The sequence below is a fragment of the Rattus norvegicus genome, chromosome 18, assembly GCF_036323735.1.
Source record: "Rattus norvegicus strain BN/NHsdMcwi chromosome 18, GRCr8, whole genome shotgun sequence".
In the NCBI taxonomy this organism is placed as follows: domain Eukaryota; kingdom Metazoa; phylum Chordata; class Mammalia; order Rodentia; family Muridae; genus Rattus; species Rattus norvegicus.
Window position 1 is genome coordinate 27,570,524 of NC_086036.1, and position 25,790 is coordinate 27,596,313.

The window sequence follows — 25,790 nt, forward strand, 5'->3', positions numbered from 1 at the left end:
AGATAAAAGCAAAGGTGTCTTTAGACGAGTAAAGACATCGTGGGGACCTCAAACCTCTACTCACAACTCCACAAACTTCTTCCCATGCCAGAAACATAAAGCCTTTTTTTTTTTTTGCCATACTTACAATGCTCATTCAACAAATTCTCTTCACTTACAGAAAAAAGCCTTGGGAGACATCTCTACCCATTACTGCAGGGCACAGAGAGGCCCATTTCTTTGTACTCCATGGTCAGAGGTGGCACTGCTCATATATATCCTAAAACTTTAAAGCATAGACAGACCCTGTCTCAAAAAGCATATCAAAACAAGCAAAAAGAATGGAGTAGTTTAGTTGTTTTGAACTAGCATTTGGAGGGGCTGGAGAGATAGCTCAGCAGTTAAAGAGTGTGACTACTGCTCTTCTAAGAACCTGAATTTGGAGGCTGGAGAGATGGCTCAGTGGTTAAGAGCACTGACTGCTCTCCCAGAGGTTCTGAGTTCAATTCCTAGCAACCACATGGTGGCTCACAACCATCTGTAATGAGATCTGATGCCCTCGTCTGGTGTCTTCTGAAGACAGCTATAGTGTACTTATATACATAAAATAAATAGATCTTAAAAAAAAAAAGAACCAGAATTTGGCTTCCAGCACCCACGTGGCAGCTCAAACCTCTTGTAACTCCAGCTGTAGGTGGATGTGATGCCTTTGGCCTCTGAAGGCACCTGAATTCACATGCACATAGTCTTCCCTGCTACACACACACAATTAAAGATAAAATCAGCCTTTTTAAAAATTAAATAAACGAATACATGTAGAACTGATATGAACCAAGACACTAGGGTAGACATATCAGGTGTTGTATGGGTGAGACCAACTCCTGCCCACAAAAAAAGGTTATAGTTTAGCACAGAACGATTCAGTAAGTCCTAACATCTACAGAATGTACAGAGCAAGCCAGTGAGGACAGGGTACTCTTGTCTTCTTCTTTGAGGACCTGAAAAGGCTTTAAGAACTCTTTCTCCCTATTCAAGATCCTTCTGTGACACTCCCTCGACACCCTTCCTTTAAGGCACCCTGGCTAACTCCAAGGCTTCCTTCATGTCTTTGTGTGTAACGTTTTCTCCACAAAGCTTCTCTTGACACCCAGCCTGTGTTGGATACCTTGTCGGTGTGCAACCCAAACCCCCAACCTTGCTGTGGTAACCCAGGAACTTACTGGCCGTGTTTTGTAAAAGGCTGTTAACCGGTCAAACTCTTGACAGTTCTGTGAGCTCAGGGACCCGAGTCTGTCAAATTCCCCCTGCAGAATCAGCATAATGCAGGATACATGATAGGTATTGTGATCAAAACTTTTTTGCCTGACCGTAGGATGGAAAAGGACAGACAGCCTACTGACCCTGATGAGGCCTGAAGGGACACGATCAAATGGGGACGGAGAATCAGGTAGCTAACCTGGAGGAGTCATCCATTAAGAGGCAGGTAAGCTACAGAACTCAGCATCCTAAGAGCCCTCGAGTCACTCACAGGAGGTCAACACTGGCCGAGCAGCCCCGGGCCTGGAAAGGACAGGGTTGGGGGTCCGGAGGCAACTAGTCGCAGCCAGTGACTGAGCTCAGGGATAGAGCCTCCGGCCAGAGCCAGCGTTCCCGGCCTCTGCCCTCGGCCGTCCTCCACCGCTATGTGAATCCTACCCAGGCTTAGCATCTTCCCATAAGCCTCCATCTGGTTCAGGATCTCCGCCTTAAGCTCCAAAAAGCCGCATCCCTGATCTCTCCGGAACGCTGCCTTGTCCCACCCTCCAGTCCGGGACCAAGTACCTTGGGTCCAGCGCTCCCCGCTGCCCAGAGTGGCCGCCATATCGGTTTTCTGTCAGCAAGTCGACTGAGCCTCTCAAGTCCCGGAGGCTGAAAGAGAAGGGGCGCGGAGCGCAGGGCACGCTGGTCATTGTAGTTTAGTACGGGTGGGCTGCGCGACTACAAGTCCCGGCGGGGCCCGCGCCGACAATACTCTGAGCCGCCGAGGTGTAAAGGTTGGACCCACAGAGCAAGGCATTGGCTGGTTTCTGCTTGGCTACTGGCTCTGACTCAGACTCATCTGTAGCTGAAGTTGGTTACTTCTGTCCTGCCTGATCCTGAGAACATACAAAAGTCCTACGGGGCAACACCTTTGCACACTGAAGGACAACTGGTGACCGCTTACATCCACAAGAATGTCCCTCTTAAATGTCCTATTCTGTGAAACTCTATGCTAGGCCCTGGAGATAGAAAAATGGTCTGGGGAAGGCTAAACTCAACTCTGGGAAGTTTAATGGCCGCAAAAAAAACTAAAAGTAGAGTGATTTTAATGTAGTTAGACAGTAGTTCCTCCCATTCGAGCTCCTCAGGCATCAGAGAGACTGTAATGGGGAGAGTGGGAGGGCAGGTTTGGGAATTACCCTCAGGACTTTGCCATTACTTGTTCTTAATTCATCCCCATCTACTCATGAGCCTCTGAGGGATTTCTTTCTCAGCCCCGTCCTTTCTCTGGCCCGTTTTCTTTTCTAAGAAGTTTGGAAAGAGGAAACGAGGCATTTCCTAGTGTTCCTCACCCTGTTTTCTGTGGAGTCTAGCAAAGAATCAAAGGTACTCTTTCCCGGGGAACCGCGGGCCTCCTCACTCCCTTGCTCATCCACAGAGGATTACCAAAACCCAGTCTACTCACCAAGCTAAAGATCAGGTCTACAAAAGGGCAAAATGATCATGACTTCAGAAAGTCATCTGGGGAAAAATGTACCTGGAATTCACTTGGATTTTATTCAAGAAAACCAAATCAATTATGCTGTCAAACACCTACCTAGGCTGTTGGGAAGCTAGGGTGAACAGTGAACCCAAACAGAAGGGTAAGAGCCCCAAATGACAAGTGTGGCTGTAGCGCGTCCCTGGCATGCTGACTTCGTGACCACTTGGAGTGCCAGGAGAACAAGGACTCTAAGTGGGAAAAGCTCAGAGTTAGATAAAGCCTTTAGTCGGGGGTTTCTCACAGATCATCGTGTGGCCCTGAGCTATCCCTTTCTCCTGCTTTGACCTCAGTCTTCCGTAAGCTGAGAAGGTTAGAGCTGATTGGTAACTACTAAGTTGAAGCATCCTTAAGGATAATGCGGGGCTGCCTCTGGGACCTTCTGTGAGGAGCTGGAAGGGGAAGGAAGACACCACAGGGAAGACTGTATTGTCATTCTCTAATCAAAACAGTTCTGTTTCATATTTTGTGTTTAAAAAGCATGCATTTGAGGGCTGGATAGATGGCTCGCCAGTTAAAAGCATGTCTGCTCTTCCAGAGGTTCTGAGTTCAATTCCTAGCAACCATCTGTAATGGGATCTGCTGCCCACTTCTGTTTGATGTCCTCTTCTGTCATACATGCAAATAGAGCGCTCATATACATAAAATATGTAAGTAAACAAATCTTTAAAAAGGTTTTTTAAAGGCATATATTTGAAAAAATACCGGCCCCCCAAAAAAGTAGAAAAAACAAAATAACAATAGGAACCTGAGCTATGGTAGTACATACCCTTAATCCCAGCACTCAGGAGGCAGAGGCGGGCGCATCTCTATGAGTTCAAGGTCAGCCTGGTCTACAGAACAAGTTCCAGGGCGGTCTCAGCTATACAGAGAAACCACATCTACAATGCAAAGTGAAACAAAACAAAACAAAACCTACGAAATTAATTGACCCTTAAAGGCTGTGTCATTTGTAATATCAATTACAAACAGAGCAAGTAATGATGACATTGTACCCTAAACTATAACTATAAAGAACATGGCAACCATGTAGATATTTGATCATCGTCATCTGATTTAGGAGAGGGAACAACATAATGGGTAAGACATTAGCCTAGCATTGTTGACTTATAAAGTATTTAGCACTCCGAAATTAAATAAATACTAGCCAGTACCATGGACAAGCATGGCAGAACAAAAGCTATTCCTTTGTGATTTGACATTGTAAATTAGTAGTGTGTAGTCTATATTAGACATGCCATAAAGTCTCCAATACGTCTAGCTAGATCTGCATATCTGGCAATCATTATTACTACAAATAGGAAAAAAAGAAATAGGAAGCCAATTCCCCCTGTGTCCCACACCTCCGACTATTAAAACTAACGACCTTTCCCACTTCTGTTTCAGAAAGCTCAAAGGACAAGCCAGGCATAGTGATGCACACTTGAATCTTAGTACCAGAAAGGAAACGAAGAATCAGGAGTTCAAGTCCGGTAGACAGGAGACCTTGCCTCAAAAATGAGAATGCCAGATGTGGAACTACGTGTCTGTAGTATCGGGGACTGAAGCAGGAGGATCCTAGTTTGAGGCTAGCCTGAGATCCAGAATGAGACCTCGTCTCAAACAAAAATGTATGGCAATGTGAATTGGTATGGGAAGGCCCGTGCCAATGACCGAGTGGGTTATACTCATCCAAACCATGAGATAAGCTGGAGGCCAGCTCATATAGTCAGGTAATAGTGTGATGATGGAAGACAGGATCTGATCAGGAGAGATGGCTCCGTGATTAAGAAGACAGAAGCCGGGCCGGAGAGTTGGCTCAGTGGTTAAGAGCACTGACTGCTCTTCCAGAGGTCCTGAGTTCAATTCCCAGCAACCACATGGTGGCTCACAACCATCTGTAATGGGATCTGATGCCCTCTTCTGATGTGTCTGAAGACAGCTACAGTGTACTTATATATAATAAATAAATAAATCTTTTTAAAAAAAAAAGAAGAAGAAGAAGACAGAAGCCTGGGTCCTGAAGGATCCCCTAGTGCTCTGTGGCCTGATCAGGAGCATGCATCAGATGGTTGTACATGAAAGGTTTTCTGCTATGGGGATTGTAGAAATGGCAAGCTGAGATAGGGTACGGCCTTGGGCTCCAGGCCAGGGGGTAAGGTCTACAGTAATCACAGATGTCTGAGCACCATCAACTCAGAAGTATCTATGTGAGTGTGGAAGTGCTAGATGAAGAAGTACAGTAAATTGTGAAATCACTTGGAATCAAAGTCTAGGTTTGAGTGTGTTGGGCAAAACTGGAAAACTGAGGCTTCCCAAGGAGCCTTCTCTCCCCATTCTCTGCAACCTCCCAGTAAAAGAAAGAAGGGGGTGGTGGTGGCATTGCACCCCTCAGGCAATTGCATGAAAATGTACCCACTGACTCCTTTATACCTTCACTGACATTTCTGGATTTGTCTGTATCACTTGGATAAACTTAGGGCTCCAAACCCCAACACAGAACACTTCTGTGCCAGTTGCTGCTTATATGCACCAAATGCACAGAAATCATTACTGCCCACCAACATCCATGTTTGTATGAAGTTTGAGCCAAGGGAAAGCAAGCAGCAGCAAGGATAAAGGCAGTCCTGGAGGTGGGCTGCAGAAGTGTCTCTCTGCCCAGAAGCTTGGACTACTGCTCTTACAGGGTCAGTTCCCAGCTACAGATCAGGCACAACTACCTGTGCCTTCAGTTCCAGGACATCCCACATCCTCTTCGGGCTTCACAGGCACATGCATTCATATACACAACCCCACACACATACCATACAACTAAAATATGAAAATAGCAGAACTTCTTAGAGGGAATACGGGAGAATTGGGATCTCCAAGCCAGTTCTTGGGAAGGAAATAGGTACAAAAGTTGCAGGAAGGGGGTTGGGGATTTAGCTCAATGGTAGAGCGCTTGCCTAGCAAGCGCAAGGCCCTGGGTTCGGTCCTCAGCTCCAAAAAAAGGAAAAAAAAGTTGCAGGAAGGAGGACATATCCAAAAACCCAAGAAAAATTTCACACACACAAAAGGACAAATGCCCACAAATCCAGGCAACTGGCAATTGGGACCACAAGGTTTTTGGCAGATTTACATAGAATTTAGTGGGACTAGCCTGGCTTTAAGCAATTATGTGCCAGAGTTAAGAGCAAGGGAGCCTGAAACCAATATTCTACCAGGTTTTTTTTTGGTTCTTTTTTTTCGGAGCTGGGGACCGAACCCAGGGCCTTGTGCTTCCTAGGCAAGCGCTCTACCACTGAGCTAAACCCCCAATCCCTATTCTATCAATTTTAGCCATGTCAAAAAATATTTGGGGCTGGCAAAATGACTCAGTGGTTAAGAGCGCTGACTGCTCTTCCAGAGGTCCTGAGTTCAATTCCCAGCACCCACATGGTGGCTCACAACCATCTGTAATGAGATCTGATGCCCTCTTCTGGTGTGTCTAAGACAGCTACAGTGTACTCATATATATTAAATAAATAAATCTTAAAAAAAAACTTGTTGGTAGAAATATTGATGTGAGGTTTGCCCTATCCAGGTCTGAAAAAAAAAGATCCTGGGTAAATTTTCCTTGTTTTACTTGGGGTCTGTGTACCACCTGAGCTAGTGGTGTGTTTCTTACTTTCCCATAGGCTAAGCAAAGAAATATGAGGATGTTCTATAACACACACACACACACACACACACACACAGCTAATTTCCTGATTTGTGTAGTCTTGTATAAGAAAAGGGAGGAAGTTGTCTTATAAATGGTCACCATCCTGTTGTCTAGACTTCAAGGAAGAGATGTAGGCTTAGGGAAGGTACAGGAGCAGCAGAGGGCTGCACTCGGATTTCCTGTCAGAGATGGACTCTTGTTTTAACATACAAAGTAGGAACCTACCAAAGACCCCCCAAAAAACATAGTTTGCTGAGCACGGGATCTAGCATTAAATGAGGTCATCCTAGACCCATCCCCAGAGTGTCATTATTTAGCAACGGGATCATTCTCTTGGCTAGCGTAGTGCTGCAGTATCAGCAGCAGGGTGAGGGAGAGCCTTGCCATCTCAAAGAGATTAATACCGGTTTATTTCTCCACCTCCCATATATAAATACCTTATGACTAACAGCTCACATCTGCAGTACATTGTCCAGAGTCAGGAGAAAATCTGTGGCTTTGTGTTGAAGTCATATGAGTTAGTCAGAGTGAAATCCACCCATGCCCTTGACCTAATTAGTTCAGTACACTAAGCAGCTGAACTGAGTCCCATGGCAGAACGATAACAGTTCTAACAGAATCCAAGACTTCTAGACATTGTTAAGTCACACGGAACTTTCCATGCCAACAATGACTTACTGTAACTGGATATAGTAAATGGTGTCTTTGGAAGTACGGTTTAAATAAAGTACATCTAAAGTAGGAAAAATACTGTCGCATGGGGCCAGAGATGACTCAGAGGGTAAAAGTATGCGCCATGTAAGCTTGAGGAAGAATTTGGGGACACCTGTACCCATGTAAAATCTGGGTGGGCTTGGGGGCCTGCCTGTGATCCCAGCGTCAGGGAAGGAGACAGGTGTTTTCCTGGGTTGACTAAGCTAGCCAGACCAAGAAGCACTGGGTCCAAGTGAGAGCCCATGCCGGAATGCATGGGGGGAGGTGATGAAGAAGACCAGGCCTGTCAACGCCTGGCCTCCACATGCAAATGCACGCATGTGTATTCCCACTCACAAACACGTGTGTGCCCACACCCAAGTAAATACACATAGCATGGGGGCTGGAGAGATGGCTCAGCGGTTAAGAGCACTGACTGCTCTTCCAATAGGCCCTGAGTTCAATTCCCAGCAACCACATGGTGGCTCACAACCATCTGTAATAAGATCTGATGCCTCTTCTGGTGTGTCTGAAGACAAGCTACAGTGTGCTCATATATAATAAATTAATTAATTAATTAAAAAATACACATAGCACACATACTCACGTGTGAGAAAGAAAGAAAAGTAAGGTAGCATTAGGACTAGAGGCGTGAGTCATTTGGCAGTGTGCATAAACATGCATGCATGCCTTTGTTTGATTCCCAGCACTGCATAAAACTGGGCGGGGTGGTAAATATCTATACTTGAGAGGTGAAGGCAAGAAGAAGTTCAAGGTTATCTTGCCTACATAGTGAGTTCCAAGCTAGCCTGGGATAGAGGAGATCCTGTCTCAAATTCAATAAGTAAATTTTATAGAATTGCTATATGGGGCGAGTACTCCAGGAAATGGACTCTGAGGAACTGGGATGGCATAGCAAGGGTTTGTACTGACTGGTTTTGTTTGTCAATTTGACACAAGCAGGAATTATTACAGAGAAAAGAGCCTCTCATTCCCAGCCCATCGTGGGTGGGACCATCCCTGGGTTGGTGGTCTTGGGTTCTATATGAGAGCAAGCTGAGCAAGCCAGGGGAAGCAAGCCAGTAAGTAACATCCCTCCATGGCCTCTGCATCAGCTCCTGCTTCCTGCCCTGTGTGAGTCCAGTCCTGACTTCCTTTGGTGATGAACAGCAATGTGGAAGTGTGAGCTGAATAAACCCTTTCCTCCCCAACTTGCTTCTTGGTCATGATGTTTGTGCAGGAATAGAAACCCTGACTAAGACAGGGTTATTAAAGAATGTTTCTGTAACAACTAAGGGAACACAATTATGTAGAAGACAAATTGAGGCTCTTCCCTGCCACCAGCCAACCATTAGCCACCATGTGTCCTCAGCAGCCCACAGCTTGGGAACAAATGTGGTGACTCTGAAGTAAGGTCTGTCTGGTCTTACTTCTCAAGTACCTTCCCCCTTCTTCCTGCCCAGTAGAGTATGAGGTGAACAAGACAAGGTAAAGCTCACTCTCCTGATACACAAGGAGGTCTACAGAACACAGAACACTAGTGTGACTGACACCACCTGGAACTGTCTTTGGCTCCCATCCCTCTTTTAAAAATAGAATTATTGGGGCTGGGGATTTAGCTCAGTGGTAGAGCGCTTACCTAGGAAGCGCAAGGCCCTGGGTTCGGTCCCCAGCTCCGAAAAAAAGAACCAAAAAAAAAAAAAATAGAATTATTTTTAGACAGGGTCTCACTGCGTAGCCTGACTGGGTACAACTTGCTGACTTCGAACTCACAGAGGCCCTCCTGACTCTGACTCTGGAGTAATGAGATTAAAGATGTATGCTGTCATCAATTTTTTTTTTTTTGGTTCTTTTTTTCCCCCGAGCTGGGGACCAAACCCAGGGCCTTGCGCTTCCTAGGCAAGCACTCTACCACTGAGCTAAATCCCCAACCCTGCTGTCATCATTTTTTAAGATTAATTTTATGTGGTATGTGTGGGTATGTACACACACATGTGCTCTCAGAAATCAGAAGACAGTCAGATCCCTGGAGCTGGCGTTACAGATGACTGTGACCTTTGTGCTAGAAATGTAACTCCAATCCTCTGGAAGAGCAGCCACTATTCTTAACTGATGAACCATCTCTTCTGCCTAGACATATCTAACAGTGTATCTCCAGCCTGACCTCCAACTCAATATTCTCCTGACCAAGCCTCCTAGAGGACTAAGATTATGTGTGTAAATATCACACTTGGTCTTCATCACTGTCGTCGTCGTCGTCGTCGTCATCGTCGTCGTCATCATCATCAGAGGTAAGGTCTCTAGATGTAGCCCTGGCTAGCCTTAGCAATGTAGAGCAGATTGGCTTTAAATTCAGAAATCTGCCTACCTTTGCTCCCAAATTCTGTAATGAAGAACACCCTGTCTCTTCAAACTTTCATTTTAATAGTTTTGAGGCGGTGGGGGTGGAGAGATGGCTCAGTGGCTAAAAGGACTACTGCTCTTCCAGAGGATCCAGGTTTGAGTCCCAGCACACGTATGGCTGCTCACAACTGTAATTCTAGTTCCAGGGGATCTGACTTCCTCTTATGGCCTCTGTGGGCACTACACATGATGAAGACACACATGCAGACAGAACACCTAATATATATATACTTTTAAAGCAAGGGTTTGTTTCTTTTTTCTTTTTCTAAGATTTATTTATTTTATGTATGAGTGCTCTGTCTGCATGTACACCTTTCATGCCAGAAGAGGGCATCAGACAAAACTCATTTCAGATGGATTGTGAGCCGCCGTGTGGTTGCTGGGAATTGAACTCATGACCTCTGGAAGAGCAGCTGGTGTTCTTAACTGCTGAGCCATCTCTCCAAACACCTATAATTTTTTTTCTATAATTTTTTTAAAGTAATTTTTTATACTTTTCATGAGATGAGAGGTGGGAATGAGACTTCTTCTCTTCTATCATTCCATGAAGTTTAAGCCAGAAGAAAATGGCACTTTGTTTCTGCAGTTAGTAACATACTCTTTGGGTTCTAAACACTCTGCAGATGCACAGGACAGCTGTTTCCTCTACTCTTCCCAAGTTAACATCATAGTAGCAAACACCTATTACTAAGAAAACAGACAGTTCCTTTTTTTTTTTTTTTTTTTTTGGTTCTTTTTTTCGGAGCTGGGGACTGAACCCAGGGCCTTGCGCTTCCTAGGCAAGCGCTCTACCACTGAGCTAAATCCCCAACCCCGACAGTTCCTTTTTTAATGTTTTGTTTTGATAAGGTTTCTCTGTGCAGCCCTGGCTGTCCTGGAACTTGAGGCTGGCCTCTAACTCAGACATCCACCTGCCACTGCCTCCCAAGTGCTGGGATTAAAGGTGTGCACCACCATGCCCAGCTGAAGACTTATTTTAGAGCTGAGAAAGTACAACACCAACAGATGTGCTAACATGAAAGAGAGAGAGAGAGAGAGAGAGAGAGAGAGAGAGAGAGACCTCAGAGACCCCACCTACACAAAGAATGACAAGCAAACAAGGAGCCAAGACTGGGAGAAACAACCTTCTCCAGGGATGAACGTTCTAACTGGTGATCCTATACCAGTGGTCAGCCTTGCCTGGAATCCTATACATACTGGCAACACTACACGGGCTCATTAGGTTGCATTTCTACACTTAGGCATTTATAGATATGAACAATAACAATTAGAGAAAAAAGCCAAGATTTTGTGCACAGGTGTACTCGTGTGAGCGTGTGTGTGTGTGTGTGTGTGTGTGTGTGTGTGTGTGTGTGTGTAGTTTGTGGGAGAGATTGGAGGAAGGAAACAGAAGGGGAAATAATTATATAATCATATTTTAATTTTATTTATTTATTTACTTTGGTTTTTAGGACAGGGTCTCAGACAGGGTCTCAGACAGGTTGCTCTGGATGTCCTAGAACTAGCTCTGTAGACCAAGCTGGCCTCAAATTCACAGAGATCCACCTGCCTCTGGTTCCCAAATGCTAGGATTAAAGGCATGTGCCATCACACACAACCTAAATTTTAATTTTTCTGTAATTTATTTTTATTTTATGTATGTTAGTGTTTTGCCTGCATGTATGTCTATGAGTCTATGCCAGGGTGCCAGATTCCCTGGAACCGGAGTTACAGACAGTTGTGGGCTACCACATGGGTGCTGGGAATTGAACTCTGCTTCTTTGGAAGAGCTGCCAGTGGTACATCTACACAATGGAGTACAACTCAGCTATCAAAAACAATGATTTCATGAAATGCATAGGCAAATGGATTGAAGTAGAAAATATCATCCTGAGTGAGGTAACCCAGTCACAAAAATACACACATGATATGCACTCACTGATACTGGATATTAGCCCAAAAACTTGAATTACCGATGATACGATCCACAGACCACATGAAGCTCAAGAGAAGGACAAACAAAGAGTGGATGCTTCAGTCCTCCTTTAAAGGGGGAACAAAAATACTCATAGGAGGGGATACAGAGACAACGTTTGGAGCAGAGACTGAAGGAATGGCCATTCAGAGCCTGCACCACCTGGAGATCCAGTCCCTATATATACAGCAACAAAAACTAGACAGTATCGCAGATGCCAAGAAGTTCATGCTGACAGGGATCTGATATAGCTGTCTCTTGAGAGGCTCAGCCAGAGCGTGACAAATACAGAGGTGAATGCTAGCAGCCAGCCATTGAACTGAGAATAGGGTTCCCTTTGGAGAATGTAGAGAAAGGATTGAAGGAGCTGAATGGTTTTGCAACTCCATAAGAACAACAATACCAACCAACCAGAGCTACCAGGGACTAAACTACCATCCAAAAAGTACACATGGGCAAACCCATGACTCCAGCTGCATATGTAACAGAGGATGGCCTTGTTGGGCACCAATGGGAGGAAAAGCCCTTGGTCCTGCCTAGACTGGACCCTCCAGTGTAGGGGAATGTCAGGGCAGGGAGGCGGAAAAGTGTGGGTTGATGGGTGGGGGAACACCCTCATAGAAGTACGGAGAGGTGGAATGGCATAGGGGATTTATAGACTGGAAACTTGAGACGGGATAACATTTGAAATTTAAATAAAAACCCAATCATAATAATGATGATGATGATGATGATGACAATAATAATTAATAAAGAAATGTAAATACATAAAATATCCAATAAAAAGATAATCTATTAAAAAATACTGCTGATGGATATATGCCATTTTCTTCTCCATTCTGCATTAATCAGGCTAGGTACATTAATCACCTTGTCAAGGGACCCTGCTCCAGAAGGTTGATTCACCTTAAGCAATGCTAAGGATGAAGATACTTATCTCTTTAATGAGATGATGTACTTTTCCTTCCAAGAATGCCAGTTCCCATAAGGTAGTTTCTTTAAGTCTTCATGAGATTCTGTTGGAACTACTAATTTTCTGAGGAAGGTGGACTCAAAACAGTATAACTTTTTCTTTCTCTTCACTTCTGTGTCTTTCTTTTAGTTTTAAGTTTAATTGTTAAAAACCTAATGTGAAGATGAATTCTTGCCTGCTCGTTTGGTGTGCGTATGTTTATATGTGTAGGTGTTTGTAGAAGGCGGAAAACCCTGCAGGTGTTGGTCCCCTTTCCACCCTTTGGAAATGCTGAGGGATGAACTCAGGTCACCAATCCTGATGTCAGGCTTCCCCACCCACAGAGCCATCTTGTGTTCCTTACTGGTGACAACTGGTCACAGCCTGTTCCTTCTGTGAAGGTGCTGCTCGTGCTACCTCCCCTAAAGACAGGCAAAGCTGCCTCTGGTTGCACAGGTTTGTATCCAAGTACTTAGGAGGCTAAGGCAGGGGCATTGCTACATTTAAGGCCTACAAACTACAGAATAAGTTCAACCATCTGTAACTCCAGTTGAAGGGGATCCATGCCCTCTGTGGGTTTCTGCGTGCACACAGTTCATACACACACACACACACACACACACACACATAGACAGACAGACACACACGAAAGAAAGAAAGAAAGAAAGAAAGAAAAGAAAGAAAGAGAGAAAGAAAGAGAGAAAGAAAGAAAGAAAGAAAGAAAAGAAAGGCAGGAAGGAAGGAGGGAAGGAAGGAAGGAAGGAAGGAAGGAAGGAAGGAAGGAAGGAAGGAAGGAAGGAAAGTAGGTAGGTAGATGGGAACATAGACCTTAAAAGAAATGGATTCCAGGCCAGAAAATAACTTTAATTCGAGTAGCATGGACAGTCTACCTCATTGCTTCCTTAAGTCCTGCTCCATTGCCTCCTCATCCCTGAGTTTCTGAGGAGGAGCAGGAGGAGGAGGGGGGGTTGGAGGAGGAGGAGGAGGAGGAGGAGGAGGAGGAGGAGGAGGAGGAGGAGGAGGAGGAGGTTGAATGTCCAGCGTGGCTTCCAAATGGAAGGGAGTCTCTCCTGTGGTAGGTTGCTTCTGGATCTAGAGGAATTTCCTATCCTTTAGAGCTGGGAGCAGGCGTGAAATAAAATAATTTATGTGTGGTCTGCTGCCTTCACCAGTCTCTTCTCGTCTCTTCTTCCTTATGGCCACTGGACACTGAATCATTCGTGGACACATCGCCACTCCAGGTCACTTTTAAAGAATCTGAAACGCAGGGGTTGGGGATTTAGCTCAGTGGTAGAGCGCTTGCCTAGGAAGCGCAAGGCCCTGGGTTCGGTCCCCAGCTCCGAAAAAAAAAAAAAAAAAAAAAAAAGAATCAGAAACGCATATGTACCATGAAGAAGGGTGAACTTGGGAGGGGCCAGGAAGGAGAGGGAGGAGGAAGAGCCTGGGTCTGCAGCCATGCCTTTGCCTTTCTGGCTAAGGAACCAGAGCCTGAAAACAGGACTGAGGGGTGGGAGGCGAGGTGAGGAGTGGAGTGGGTGAATTTGGGGAAGGAAAGAAAATTTAAGCTATACCTTTTCTGCTGAGGTGCAGCCTTTGCTGTTGTTCGTGTTGATATTCTTCATGGAGATGAGTGTGATGCTGTCTTTTTCTCCATTGGCTGTGGAGCAGCTGGGATGGGAGGAGCCAGGGTTAGAGAGCGGAAGGGATAGAGCAGCGGAGTAAAGGGGACTGGGGCATTATGCCTTCAGTCTCTGTGCTGGAAAACTCTACTTAGGGATGGATCAGAAGAAAATGAGATTGTGCTCTGAAACCCATGACACTTGTATTTCAACCTGGTTTATTTCTGTTCGTTTTCAAGCTGGATTGGTGCTTTACAACTATAAGCCCAGACAGGTTGTTGGTATACAAGTGTAAGCCCAGCACTTGGTAGGTAAGAGGTAGGGAGATAGGGGATGAAGGGTCATCCTCAGCTACATAATGAGTTCAAAACTAGCTCAGGCTCTGTGAGACCCTTCTCAACAGAGCAAAACAAGGAGGAGGAGGAGGAGGAGGAGGAGGAGGAGGAGGAGGAGGAGGAGGACGAGAAAACCGTTTTTCCTATCTACTGGTGATCTTGACCAAGTTACAACCTGTCAAGCTCCAGGTTCTAAAGCATGCTTCATGCTTCGGGGAAAAGAAAAATTTACTATAAGGATTTGAAATAAAATCACAACTTGTATGATCACGTATGGTACATAATAGGTTTCTGTTTTGGTTTCCCAAGACGGGGTTTCTCTGTGTGGCTCTGGTTGTTCTGGAACTCACTCTGTAGACCAGACTGACTTCGAACTCAGAGATCCAACTCCCTCTGCCTCCTGAGTGCTGGGATTAAAAGCATACATCACCACCACACCTGGCTTCATAGTAGGTTTTCAACAAGTTTCTCAGCTTAGAGAGGATATATCCTATATCAGAATCTGCATTTTCATGAAGGGGCAACAGAAACTGAGCCCTGGTGCTGAGGAACCTCGCTTATCTCTGCTGTGCTTACCAGCCAGCCTGCCCAGCTTCAACGAAGACTGCAGAATTGTGGGGCATATGTCTTCAAGTGGTATGAGCGGGTGTGCTGTGTGGTGGGGAAACATGCATTCGTGCGTGCGTGCGTGTGTATGTGTGTGTCTGTGTGTACAGAAGGCAGAGAGAATTGTTTTCCTCTTAGAGTAAAGGGATTTGAAATCAGAAGATTCCTCTCATGAGCTTCTGAAATCTTACCTTTCAGATAGCCCTGAACTCCCGGGTTTCTGTGGATCTGTAAAATCCCAAGGGTACAGATTAGGGTCATACACTGTACCTCAAATGTCCAGCTTCCCCTCAGAGCCCACCCAAGCCATCAACTGCTGCTTCTGTACCATTCCTTCCCTCAGCCCAGCTGTCATCAGCCTGAACCCCCTGCTCAGACTCCTTCAGCACCGGGGTCAAGGGAGCCCAGGTGAAGACAATTACCTTCAGACTCCTTGTTCTTCCGACACTTAAACCTTAGGCTGACCACACTGACCAGAACGATCACTACAACCACCAGGATGACAATGAAGCTGATGACACCTGAGCAGGGAAGAGATGGGACAATAAGGATGAGTCTGGAGTTCCCTGCCCAGCCAGGTAAGTGCCTGTGTGCTTGGTGTGTGTGTGTGTGTGTGTGTGTGGTGTGTGTGCACACTTGTGGGCTTATGTGTGTGTGCATGCCTGTGCATGTGCTTATGTGTGTGCTCATGTGTGTGTGTATGCATACACATGTGTATACATGTGCATGTGTACATGTGTGTGTGTGCGGCGTGCACACTATATATTTGCACTGAGAGTAAAGTGAGTAAAGTGGATTCTTCTCTCATGAAAAGCATGATTATATGAGTAATCTGTTAGCTGGTACCCTTAACCATGGTGTAGCCCAGCTACATCAACCATAAGAATATGGAGTCCAAAAGAGCCAAGATGTCTTTCCATCAGGGTCTTGCTTATCAGCACATTCACCCCAGAATGAAATGAATGGGTGAGATTTAAACTTGTGTCCTAACCAGAGTCTAAGTCAGTCCTGAGGTAGAGTCCCCTCTCGTGCCCCATCCTCCCTGCCATCTCTCACCAAAGGCAGCCACAGTTAGCACTGACTCTGATGTGGGGGTAGGCAGGATGGTCCCCTCTTTTGTCCGAAGGCTGGAGGTTCCTGGACTGGGAGTAGCATCCAGAGATGATTCTGAAATAGAATGGGTGTTGGGGCATCAGTGAAGGGGACTGCCAAGACCTGGCAGGGAGAATCTGCTTCTCTCCTGATGCCCCGAGGTAAGAGCCTGCAGAGAGCTAACAGCCCACAGAAAAGGACTTATTCTGGCCATAACCAGACCCCGAAGAAGACAGAGGATCAGATCTTACATCTCTACATGGGTAGCTTGGCCAGTTGCTCACATTACTGTTTTCAGAGGGCTCCAGAAAGTTTAAGATGCTTCCCATCACCACATGGTGCCCAGAAGAAAAAAAATATGCTACAGAAACAGGGAAAACATACTGGGCAAAGTAGAGCCATCTATGTTCTGCCTATAGTTGAAGATGAGAGGAAAAGACAACGGCCTAAAGAGCCAGGGTACCAGGCAAGGGGCATAGGTTTCTAGACCTCTTAAAATGATACTGGGGGGCTGGGGATTTAGCTCAGTGGTAGAGCGCTTACCTAGGAAGCGCAAGGCCCTGGGTTCGGTCCCCAGCTCCGAAAAAAAGAACCAAAAAAAAAAAAAAAAAGATACTGGGCTGGCTAAATGGCTCAATAGATAAAGGTGCTTGCCACCAAGGCTGGTGGCCTGTGACCTACATGGTTGAAGGATAGGACCAATGTTACATCTCTCTTCCCTTGCACAAGTCAAGTACCTTCAGACCTATTTTCTACCCTATTTTCTTATTTGTTCTGACTTCCTGAATAAGCGTGGGAGTGTGCAATGTCCAAGTACGAAGAGATGATTTGAAAGAAAGGCTTATAGACATGTCTCACGGCTCTCTACTGGGAACACACACTGGACATACCTCCTCTCCTGCTGCTGCTGCTGCTGCTTTCTGGAGCCCCTGTGCCTGCACCAGAAGTAAATGGCCAAGATGGAGAGTCCCATCCCTTCCAACATACTCTGAGAAGCCCTTTCGCAACCCTTCCCATTTACCTCCTCCATCTGTTCTTTCTCAGTCCCAAATTCAGGAGTGTTTAACCTTTACTGTAACCAGCTCCAACTCTGTTTCTACTTCTCCTCAATGCTTTCTTGTCATTTCCCAAATCAGGGCACCATTGGTGTAGCTTATAGACTTAAGAACCTCTGCTTCAGCACTGAGGGCCCCTGACTAAAGGAAGAAGGAACCCATCCAGACATATCTAGGGTCCATCATCTCCTGCCCGCCTGCCCTGGGTACTTACCAGGTGTGTGTCTCTGGGTCTGGAACGACATGGGGTCGGGCAAGGAAAGAGAGTGTCTATCCATGGTGCTTGACCTTGGTGTCACAGGCTGACTGGATGCCAAGGAGGCCTGAGATGACTTCTGTAGAATTTCTGTGGATGGAGAAGTACATGTGACCGGCTCAGAGGGTCAGCTAGAATATGCACAGAGAGGGTTCCTCAGTCCAAAATATCCTTTCTTTCTGACCCTTCTCTTGTGTGTGGTGCTGATGATGAAAGGTAGGGTGTCTTTTATACTAGACAAGCACTATACCCCGGAGCTACAGCCCAGCCCCAGCCCTCCTTTGTCACCACCTTCAATTCCAGAAGGAGCTGTTCTCTGGCTCAGCTCTGCATGCTCTGAAAGCATCTTTCCTCCCTCCCCCGGCCCCACGGTCTCCACTTCTTCACCTCACTCCTTGGCTGGCTCAGTTCTCCATGCCACTGCCCACGGGAAGGGCCCCCAGAGCAGAAGTCTGAAGAGGCTGACATCTGGGTGGATCCCTCGACACCTATCCCTGCTCCCTTTGGATTCACCACTGTGAGGCCCTGTTTGCCTGTCCCTTCTGCCACCGGCTCTGCATCTTCCTGCAGAACCCAAACTGTGTCCTGTTCCTCTAGGGTCTTCTCTGGCCACCATTTGTAGTACCTGGGGTAATGGTGCTAAGCGGAAGCCCTGAGCTGCCAGGCTCTGAGGAAGATCTGTCTCCTGCAAGGACACAGCAGATGGGGAAAGCAAATGGGGCAGGACTGCTGATGCCCTGCCCCTCTGCCCATCTAAGAACCCTCAGGCTCAAGAAGGTCTGAATGGTCGGGGGGGGGGGTATGGGAGGGCAGAGGTGGGCTTCTCGGCAGCCACACTCCTTCAGTCACCTGGGCTGAGAGGAACTGCCTGGAGGCTGAGACCCCTGAAAAGCCCTGAATCACATCATGTGAGGGGCGTGTTTCACCCCTCTATTCTCCATCCTCCAATGCTCCGTGCCCTTCTCTTTGACTCTGAAGCTAGATGTTGTTATTTGTTTGTTTTCCTCTTTCCTGCCCCTCTTCTACCTCTGACTATTCAACTCTTCCCTCTTCCAGGCCTGTTAGATTAGGCCGGTTGAATGAGCCCCAGAGACCTTTGGTCCAAACTCCCATCATCTGCTTTCAGTGAAAAAAGAGATGAGTCCCCTCCTCTAATACCTTCCTAAACTCTTAGGCACAAATGCTGGAGTCGGCCCCAAGTCTTACCCTGAGAGGTCTGCGTTGTCGTAGGCTGAGAGCTGTAACCTGTGAGAGAAAGCAAAAACACACAGACTGTGACTGGGATGGTGGTGCATGCCTTTAATCCCAGCACTCAGGAGGAAGAGGTAGGCACATCTCAAGTTCAAAGTCAGCCTGGTCTACATAGTGAGTTCCAGGACAGCCAGGGCTACATCGAGAGACCCTGTCTTAAAGCAAAATAGAACAAAATGTAAACTGTTTTTGGTAACTCTGACAGGCAGAGCCCATGAGGTAAACTAGGCTTTTGCCTGTCTAAAACCCTCATGCTAGAAGGCAGGCACGCTCGGCAGAGGATAAAGACTTGTCACTGTCGGCTGGGGATTTAGCTCAGTGGTAGAGCGCTTACCTAGGAAGCGCAAGGCCCTGGGTTCGGTCCCCAGCTCCGAAAAAAAAAAAAAAGAAAAAAAAAAAAAAGAAAAAAAAAGACTTGTCACTGTCACCTCTCAGTTCAGAGTCCTAGAGTCTTCTACTGTGTCTTCAGTCCTCAATAGTTATCTTAGCCTCTGACACAAGTCTAGGAGACCATTATTTAAACCAGTGATACATCTGGTCAAACACACAAAACTCTGGGTCTCTGCACTACTGGCCCATTTGTTTCTTCCTGTGAAAGCTGTCGTTTTGGTTCCAATCTAAAGGAAGGGAGGGGGAGGTAAATGAAATTGGGTAGACTTTAGGGCTTACATTGGCTTATGCTCACTTTTGCATTCTTTCTCTCCCTCTCTGTCTCTTTCTTCTCCCTCTCCTTCTCCCTTTCCCTCAATTGGAGGTAATGGTCTGCCCAGGAAACAACTTCTGAGGTGAGTTCAACAAGAAAGGAAGCTCGCTGAAAGGGTGACTGGTTCACTCTCACAGGCAGAGGCAAGTTAAAAAATGGTTGTTCGGGGTTGGGGATTTAGCTCAGTGGTAGAGCACTTGCCTAGGAAGCACAAGGCCCTGGGTTTGGTCCCCAGCTCCGAAAAAAAGAACCAAAAAAAAAAAAAAAATGGTTGTTCTTGTCCAAACCCAGGTAGGAAGAGGTTACTAGTTGGAGTTCTTGTTAGCTATTCTGTTAGTACACATGTACACATGTGTGTTTGTAGGCCTCTGCGTAGATGTGTGTGTGTGTGTGTGTGTGTGTGTGTGTGTTTGTGTGTGTGGTGGGGGAGACCTGGAAGGTCACTTTACGTTTGCTCACTTTCCACAATGAAATCATTCTCGAAAACTATGAACAATGTGAAAGGAAAACATAGGGAAACGAAACCGCCCATCGGGAGCCACTCCCTCCATGCTGGCTGCGACTGTGATTCCCGCTCTGTTCCTACTGTTTTTTTGCTTCTTCTTCATTAGGGAAGCATCAGACCCAGGCCCCTGGAAGAACTGAAGTAGCTGAATTCCAGGCGCCCAACCAAAGCCGTGGCAGCCTGATGGTCTGTTTGTTCTCCTTAAGGCCTTACCAGTTCCTCCAAGGAGCCACGCACACTATCCACACAGAGTGATCCACAGTGGGATACTGTAGAATTGTTTCTAAGCCAAAGCTTACCCAACCCTGACATGTGTTTTTCCAGGTCAAGATCTCTCACATCCCTGCTCCTTCGTGGGTTGAAGTTCCAGAAGGAAGTAAATATTACAGGAACCCCAGGCTAGGAAGAATCCTTTCTAGCATGGGATGAGCCTGGGTTAACCTTTTGTATCCAAAACCTCTGAAGACAATTGCTTTCTGTTCAAGCACCATATGCATTTCATATTAGTCTGGGAGGCTGTGAAGTCTGAGTGCACCTGCTTTTCTGAATATACCTAGAAGATTACCTGTATGTTTTTGAGGAGTTCCCAGGGCACAAGCAGCAAGCCGTAAAGGCCTGCTCTCTCCCTGCTCTCTCTGCCTCTTACCCGACTCCTCCCGACTTGGCATCTATAAAGATTCTCTGCGAGCAGAGGAGGGAATTGCTTCTGTAGGCGCCCATGACCAGGGGACATACAGACACCCAGAGAGCTGTGGCCACAAGAATTCCTAACTTTCCTGACCTCTGCTTCCTAATCCCTACCTGCTTCATTTCCTTCCAGTTTCACCCTACCCACGCCCCTGTTTTCCTCAGAAAACATAGTTTAGTGTTAGAAAGCATTTGGGGGGGATGTAGCTCAGTGCTGGAGCACTTACCTAGCATGTGTGAGCTTGTGTGAGGCCCTAAGATCAATCTCAGCACATACACACACACCCCAAAAGCGGGAAATTTGAGTTCTGGCTTCGCTCGCTGCCTGAGTTGGACCTGGACTCTCTGAGATGCTAGAAGCTAGAGGTAATAACTCTGCGTGAGCCCTACATTGGATCCGCAGCATCACACATGGGCATGGGGTTGGGGAGAGCCTCGATAGTCGTTGAGGGGAAAATACATATAAAGCACACAGCCCCTGACAACACTTGCTCAAACCGTGCTAGACATTTAAAAATTTGCCCCATTCTCTTGATTTCTCCAAATCTAAAGACTGGTTGACTCTCTCCACAGGCAAGCCCCTGTGTTGGCATGAATTTGCTCCAGACAGTTCCTCAGCCATCAAAATGATGCTGACAACTGCTATGAGCTCCTGGGTGAAGATGTTGGGCAAGCTAGAGTGGCCTAGACAAAGTCTAGGCTGGCATTAGGAAAGGCTGTGCATTTGGAAGGCCTGTGGAATCCCTCAGAAATCCCCCACACTAACCTCTGACTCTCCCCTGTGGGAGCTGATGGGCAAGAAGGGCGTCAGCGCTGACCCCAGCCCGTGGGCTTCTAGAGAAATGTCTCGCAGCATTTTCTGGAACACAGACCCTTTCTCCTAAGCCCATCTCTGGCCCATCTTCCCAATGCTTGGTACACAGCCTCAGATGTTCTCCACAAAGGATGGGGTGGGGGTGGGGCGGGGTGGGGTGACAAAGGGAAGTTGCTGCCCTGTGAATCAGAGTGTCCTGGACTTCTTTCTCATGGTTCCCAGCAATGGCTCCCTAATTAGAGGATCCTGCCTCAAGACCCCATTCCTGACTGCCGGTGATGTCTGAGAAGTATAATTCCAGTCATCTCAACCAGCCCCCCAGCTGGGTGGATAGCCTCCTTGGAAAAGAGTTCTTTGTGTCTAACCAGAAACCCTCTTGATGTGATTTGCGATTAAAGGCAGCACTTGAAATTCAAAGGTTGTAATTCTTCACAGGTAAGGACAAAAGAGAAGGTCACCTGTAAAGCCCAAGGTGCAGACCATTTTGTACTAGAACTTTCCAGAGTGACCATGGTGTCTGTATCAGTAGAGAGTATTGACAGGGCGGCCACAGACTTCTGCTTGCATCCTCCTTGGAAAGAACTTTCAGGTTCAATCACTCATCAAGCCAACCACTCCCACACCTTTCTGGGGGCCAGACTCGGGGGGGGGGGGGAAGCCCTAGAAAATATCATAACGGCACAACAGATTATGTTTGACCAGGGTGGTAATTCCCATCCTCCAGGCTAAGCTGATTCCCTTCATGGAAAGGTTCTGGAATTTCCCTTCTTCAGGCAGAGCTCTGGATGGGAACATGGAGGGGAGGGAGGAAGGGAAGGCTTGCTAGAGAAAAGTGGCAAGTGGGTCTTACCTTGGAGCAGGAGTAAACTGAGGATTGCTGAACCCAGCCTCATGGCTCCGTTGGTCCCCAGATCAGCTGGGTGTGTAGCAGGCTCCTCTGTGTATTCTCTGTCCATAGTAGAGAAGAGAGAGGGAGTACTGGGGTGAGACGGGGCGGGGGCGGGGGCGGGGGCTGGCTCTCCAGGAGCTTCCTGTCAAAGAATAGAAGGAAACAGATTGGGACTGGCTCCAGGGGCCCCAGTTCAACACACAGCCCAGACGAGGATGTGAGCCGGAGCAGTGGCAGTGAGGACTAGCTAGGCCCTCTTTGGTCTCTCTGGGTTCTGTGCATAATGATCAATGGTGACAGTCTGCCCCCAGCACTACCTTCCTCTCAGAGGGATCCTTCAGGTCCTTCCAACTGCAGCACCTGCGTTCCCCCCAAGCCTACTTTTGCAGACACATTCTCTCCAAGAACCTTGCTCTAAGTTCAACCCACCAGCTGCGCATGCTCAGTAGACTATGAATTCTCCACATTCCTCTCCCCACTCATGGCTGTCAGTCCAGATGGGACTCCCAGCATCGTTTAGGGAGGCCTTACAAGCAAGCTTGTTATTCCTAATAGGAAAACAAGAGGTGGGCTGGGCAAAGAGCTCAGTGGATAAAGAAATAGCTTTGCAAGCCTGAGAACCTGAATTCTATCCCAACGACTCATAAACAGCCAAGCAAGGAGTCTTAGCTGTGATCCCATTACAGGGAGAGGCAGAGACAAGTGAGTCCTGGGGCTCACTGGTCCTCTAGCCTTATTGGTGAGCCCCAGGTTCCTGTGAAAGACCCTATCTCAATAAACAAACAAACAAGTAGACGGCCTCCGAGGAAAAGTACTTGAAGGTGACTTCTGGCCTTTGTGCAGACGCTTGCATTGATGCAGACGCTTACACTGGCGCGCACGCATACACGTGCATGCACGCACACATCTCATGACAGGCATCATACCCCCCTTGCCTCCTTAGTCCCCTCAAGTTAAGTGTTTGTTCCCTGTGCTTGGAGAATACCCTGTCCTTACCCTCCATAGTATGCCCCAGGTTCTCATTTTCTCACTGCAGGCCAGTATATTCCTACATAAAACTCACCATACAGAAAGGCCCCAGCACATACTTACTGAAGTCAACCTAAAACATTTAAGAGTATGAGAAAAAGTGATGAACAGAGATCTCTGATATATATTACTCCAGACTGTTTGTTTGTTCATTTGTTTATGGTTTTTTCTAGACGAAGTTTTTTCTCTGTGTAGCCCTGACAGTCCTGGAACTCAGTCTGTAGACCAAGGTGAGATCTGCCTCCATTCAGATCTGCCCGCCTCTGCATCCCTGGGATTAAAGGCTTTCAACATCACGCCCTGCTATTGATTCTTAGGCAGGACCTGGTAGAATGCAGGCTTCTCTGTTACTCACTGTGGACGAATGCAGCCCATGAGATCCTAACCTTCCTAGCTCCATTTCCCAAGCTGAGATTACATATGTCAGTCACAATACCTGGCTTTTTAATGTATGTTTGCAGGTATCATTATGTATGTATGTATGTATGTATGTATGTATGTATGTATGTATTTCATGATGTTGGAGGTTCAGGGCCATGAACAGATGCAAGCACAATTCATTGATCTACAACATAGATGTTGTTTGAAAGAAATTTGTTTTCTTTCTTCTTTTCATTTCTTCTTTCTTTTTTTAAGATTTTCTTTCTTTTTTCTTCTTTTCTTTTTTTGAGACAGGGTCTCCCTCTGTAGCCCTGGATGTCCTGGAACTCACTCTGTACAACAGACTGGCCTCAAACTCACTGCCCTTGCCCTCCTGAAAGCTTGGATCGAAGTTGTGCATCACCACACCTGACTCTTAAGATTTTCTTTTTAGGGTTTCTTGGGTTTTGTTTTTTGTTTGTTTTTGTTTTTAAGACAGCATTTCTCTATTGTGCAAATATAGCTGCCCTGGAACTTAATGTATAGATCAAGCTGACCTCAAACTTACAGATATCCACTGGCCTCTGCCTTCCAAGTTCTTCTTAGGGCCTGGGAAGATGACTCAGTGGCTAAGAGCACTGATTTTTCTTGCAGAAGTCCCCGATTCAATTCTCAGCACTTGCATGGCAGCTTGCAACTGTCTCTAACTCCAGTTCTGGGCATCCAATGTCCTCTTCCAGCCTTCCAGGCACCAGGCATGATTTAATACATAGACATACTAGCAGGCAAACACCCATCGCATAAAATTAAATTTAAGGAGGTAAGTGGGATTGTGGTACGTGTTGCAAAATTCACAAAGAATCAATAAAATGTTTTTAAAATTTTAAATCAGGGCTGGAGAGATGGCTCAGTGGTTGACTGCTCTTCCAGAGGTCCTGAGTTCAAATCCCAGCAACCACATGGTGGCTCACAACCATCTGTAATGAGATCTGATGCCCTTTTCTGGTGTGCATGAAGACAGCTGCAGTGTATTTCTATATAATAAATAAATCTTTAAAAAATAAATAAACATTTTGAATCAAGAATTTTAAGGATAAAGAGTTTATTTTTATTGATGTGTGTCTGTGTAAGTGTATGCCACATGTATACGGGTGTCCATAGGGGCCAGTAATGGAGTTACAGGTAATTGAGAGCCACCTGATGTAAACCAAACTCAGATCCTCTGGAAGGGCAGCAAGTTCTTTTCACGGATGAGCCTTCTCTCAAATCTGTTTTTTATTTTGTTTTATTTTTGTTATTTAAATTTTATCTTTTTCCTCCTGAAGATTTATTTGTATTTTTAATGTTATAGGTGTTTTGCCTGAGCGTATAGTCTGTGTACCACATGCATGCAGTACATGCACAGGCCAGAAGAGGGTGTCAGAGGCTAGCTGGCATGTAGCTTCCGGGAACTGAACGTGGATCCTTTGAAAGAGCAGCAAGTGCTTTAAACTGCTGAGCCATCTCTCAGAACCCTGGGCTTTGGTTTGTTGAGGGCAGGAGGGTGGAGTATTCCAGTCTCAGGAGCTGAAGAATACATTCCGGGAAAGGGTGACACCCAAACTAGTGAAGGCAGATGAGTAATTAAGGCTTAGACAACAAGGAAAGGGGGCAGCTGTGATGCTGAGTGTAGACATGGAAAAGTGATGGAGAGGCCTGGGGCCATACTTTGGTTCCAGAAAGTTCTTAAAACTCTTGGGGAATAGTCTGGATCTGCACTGGCTAAGATCCAAGAGGACGGGAGCGGGAGGCAGTAGATCGCCAGAACCTTCCATTGCATGGGCAAATGATCAGTAGGAAACTCCATGGCCCACCAGCAAGAGGCCTCAGATAATAGAGAACCTAGCTTGGGTTCTGTGGAGGTGACAGGGTATGTTGTGGGCAGCTTGGCTAAGAGACAAGAAGACAAAAAGCTATTAATACTTTTTTTTTTTAAGTCACTAGGTGAGGGGGTCTTCTGGGAGTCCACTGGTCTCCATATGAATAAAGAGAGACAGCATACATCCAGGGAAGGATGAGGAATGGCTGGTTATAGGCAACTAATTGAGACCAAAAATTATGTTGGGAAAAGTAGGCCAGGAACAGTAGTGCAAACCGATAATTTCAGTACTCATGAGACTGAGGCA

The 25,790-nt window shown here is 46.4% G+C and overlaps 2 protein-coding genes across 9 annotated transcripts in view; both read right to left on the reverse strand.

Moving 5' to 3' along the window:
- The window catches only part of Dnajc18 (DnaJ heat shock protein family (Hsp40) member C18), a 34,098-nt gene extending 27,086 nt beyond the window's left edge, over positions 1 to 7,012 (reverse strand). Inside the window, exons 1-3 of one of the 2 annotated variants that reach the window (NM_001013887.2) lie at positions 6,860 to 7,012; positions 1,801 to 1,887; positions 1,200 to 1,283 (exon numbers count right to left, since the gene is read on the reverse strand). Coding sequence is in view for 1 of the 2 variants with exons in the window: in NM_001398603.1 (NP_001385532.1) it covers positions 1,801 to 1,840 (40 nt within the window). In the remaining variant the exon portion in view is untranslated. The remainder of the gene's footprint in view (positions 1 to 1,199; positions 1,284 to 1,800; positions 1,888 to 6,859) is intronic. The other variant, NM_001398603.1, reaches the window with a different exon arrangement.
- Positions 7,013 to 13,267: 6,255 nt separating this feature from the next.
- Positions 13,268 to 22,661, reverse strand: Ecscr (endothelial cell surface expressed chemotaxis and apoptosis regulator). Of its 7 annotated transcripts, XM_017601093.3 has the most exons (11): positions 22,554 to 22,661; positions 22,198 to 22,295; positions 18,594 to 18,632; positions 18,013 to 18,072; positions 17,346 to 17,477; positions 16,967 to 17,011; positions 16,041 to 16,151; positions 15,407 to 15,505; positions 15,176 to 15,212; positions 13,996 to 14,092; positions 13,268 to 13,681 (listed from the first exon to the last, which is right to left on the reverse strand). In XM_017601093.3, the coding sequence occupies exons 2-11, from the start codon at positions 22,238 to 22,240 to the stop codon at positions 13,673 to 13,675; spliced, it is 672 nt and encodes a 223-aa protein (XP_017456582.1). In that variant the 5' UTR covers positions 22,241 to 22,295; positions 22,554 to 22,661; the 3' UTR covers positions 13,268 to 13,672. The 7 variants fall into 7 exon arrangements, with proteins under 7 accessions (XP_017456582.1, XP_017456580.1, XP_063133720.1 ...); XM_017601091.3 differs by lacking the exon at positions 22,554 to 22,661 and having other exon boundaries at positions 22,198 to 22,373; XM_039097302.2 differs by lacking the exon at positions 13,268 to 13,681 and having other exon boundaries at positions 13,990 to 14,092; positions 22,198 to 22,378; positions 22,554 to 22,652.
- Positions 22,662 to 25,790: the final 3,129 nt, after the last annotated feature.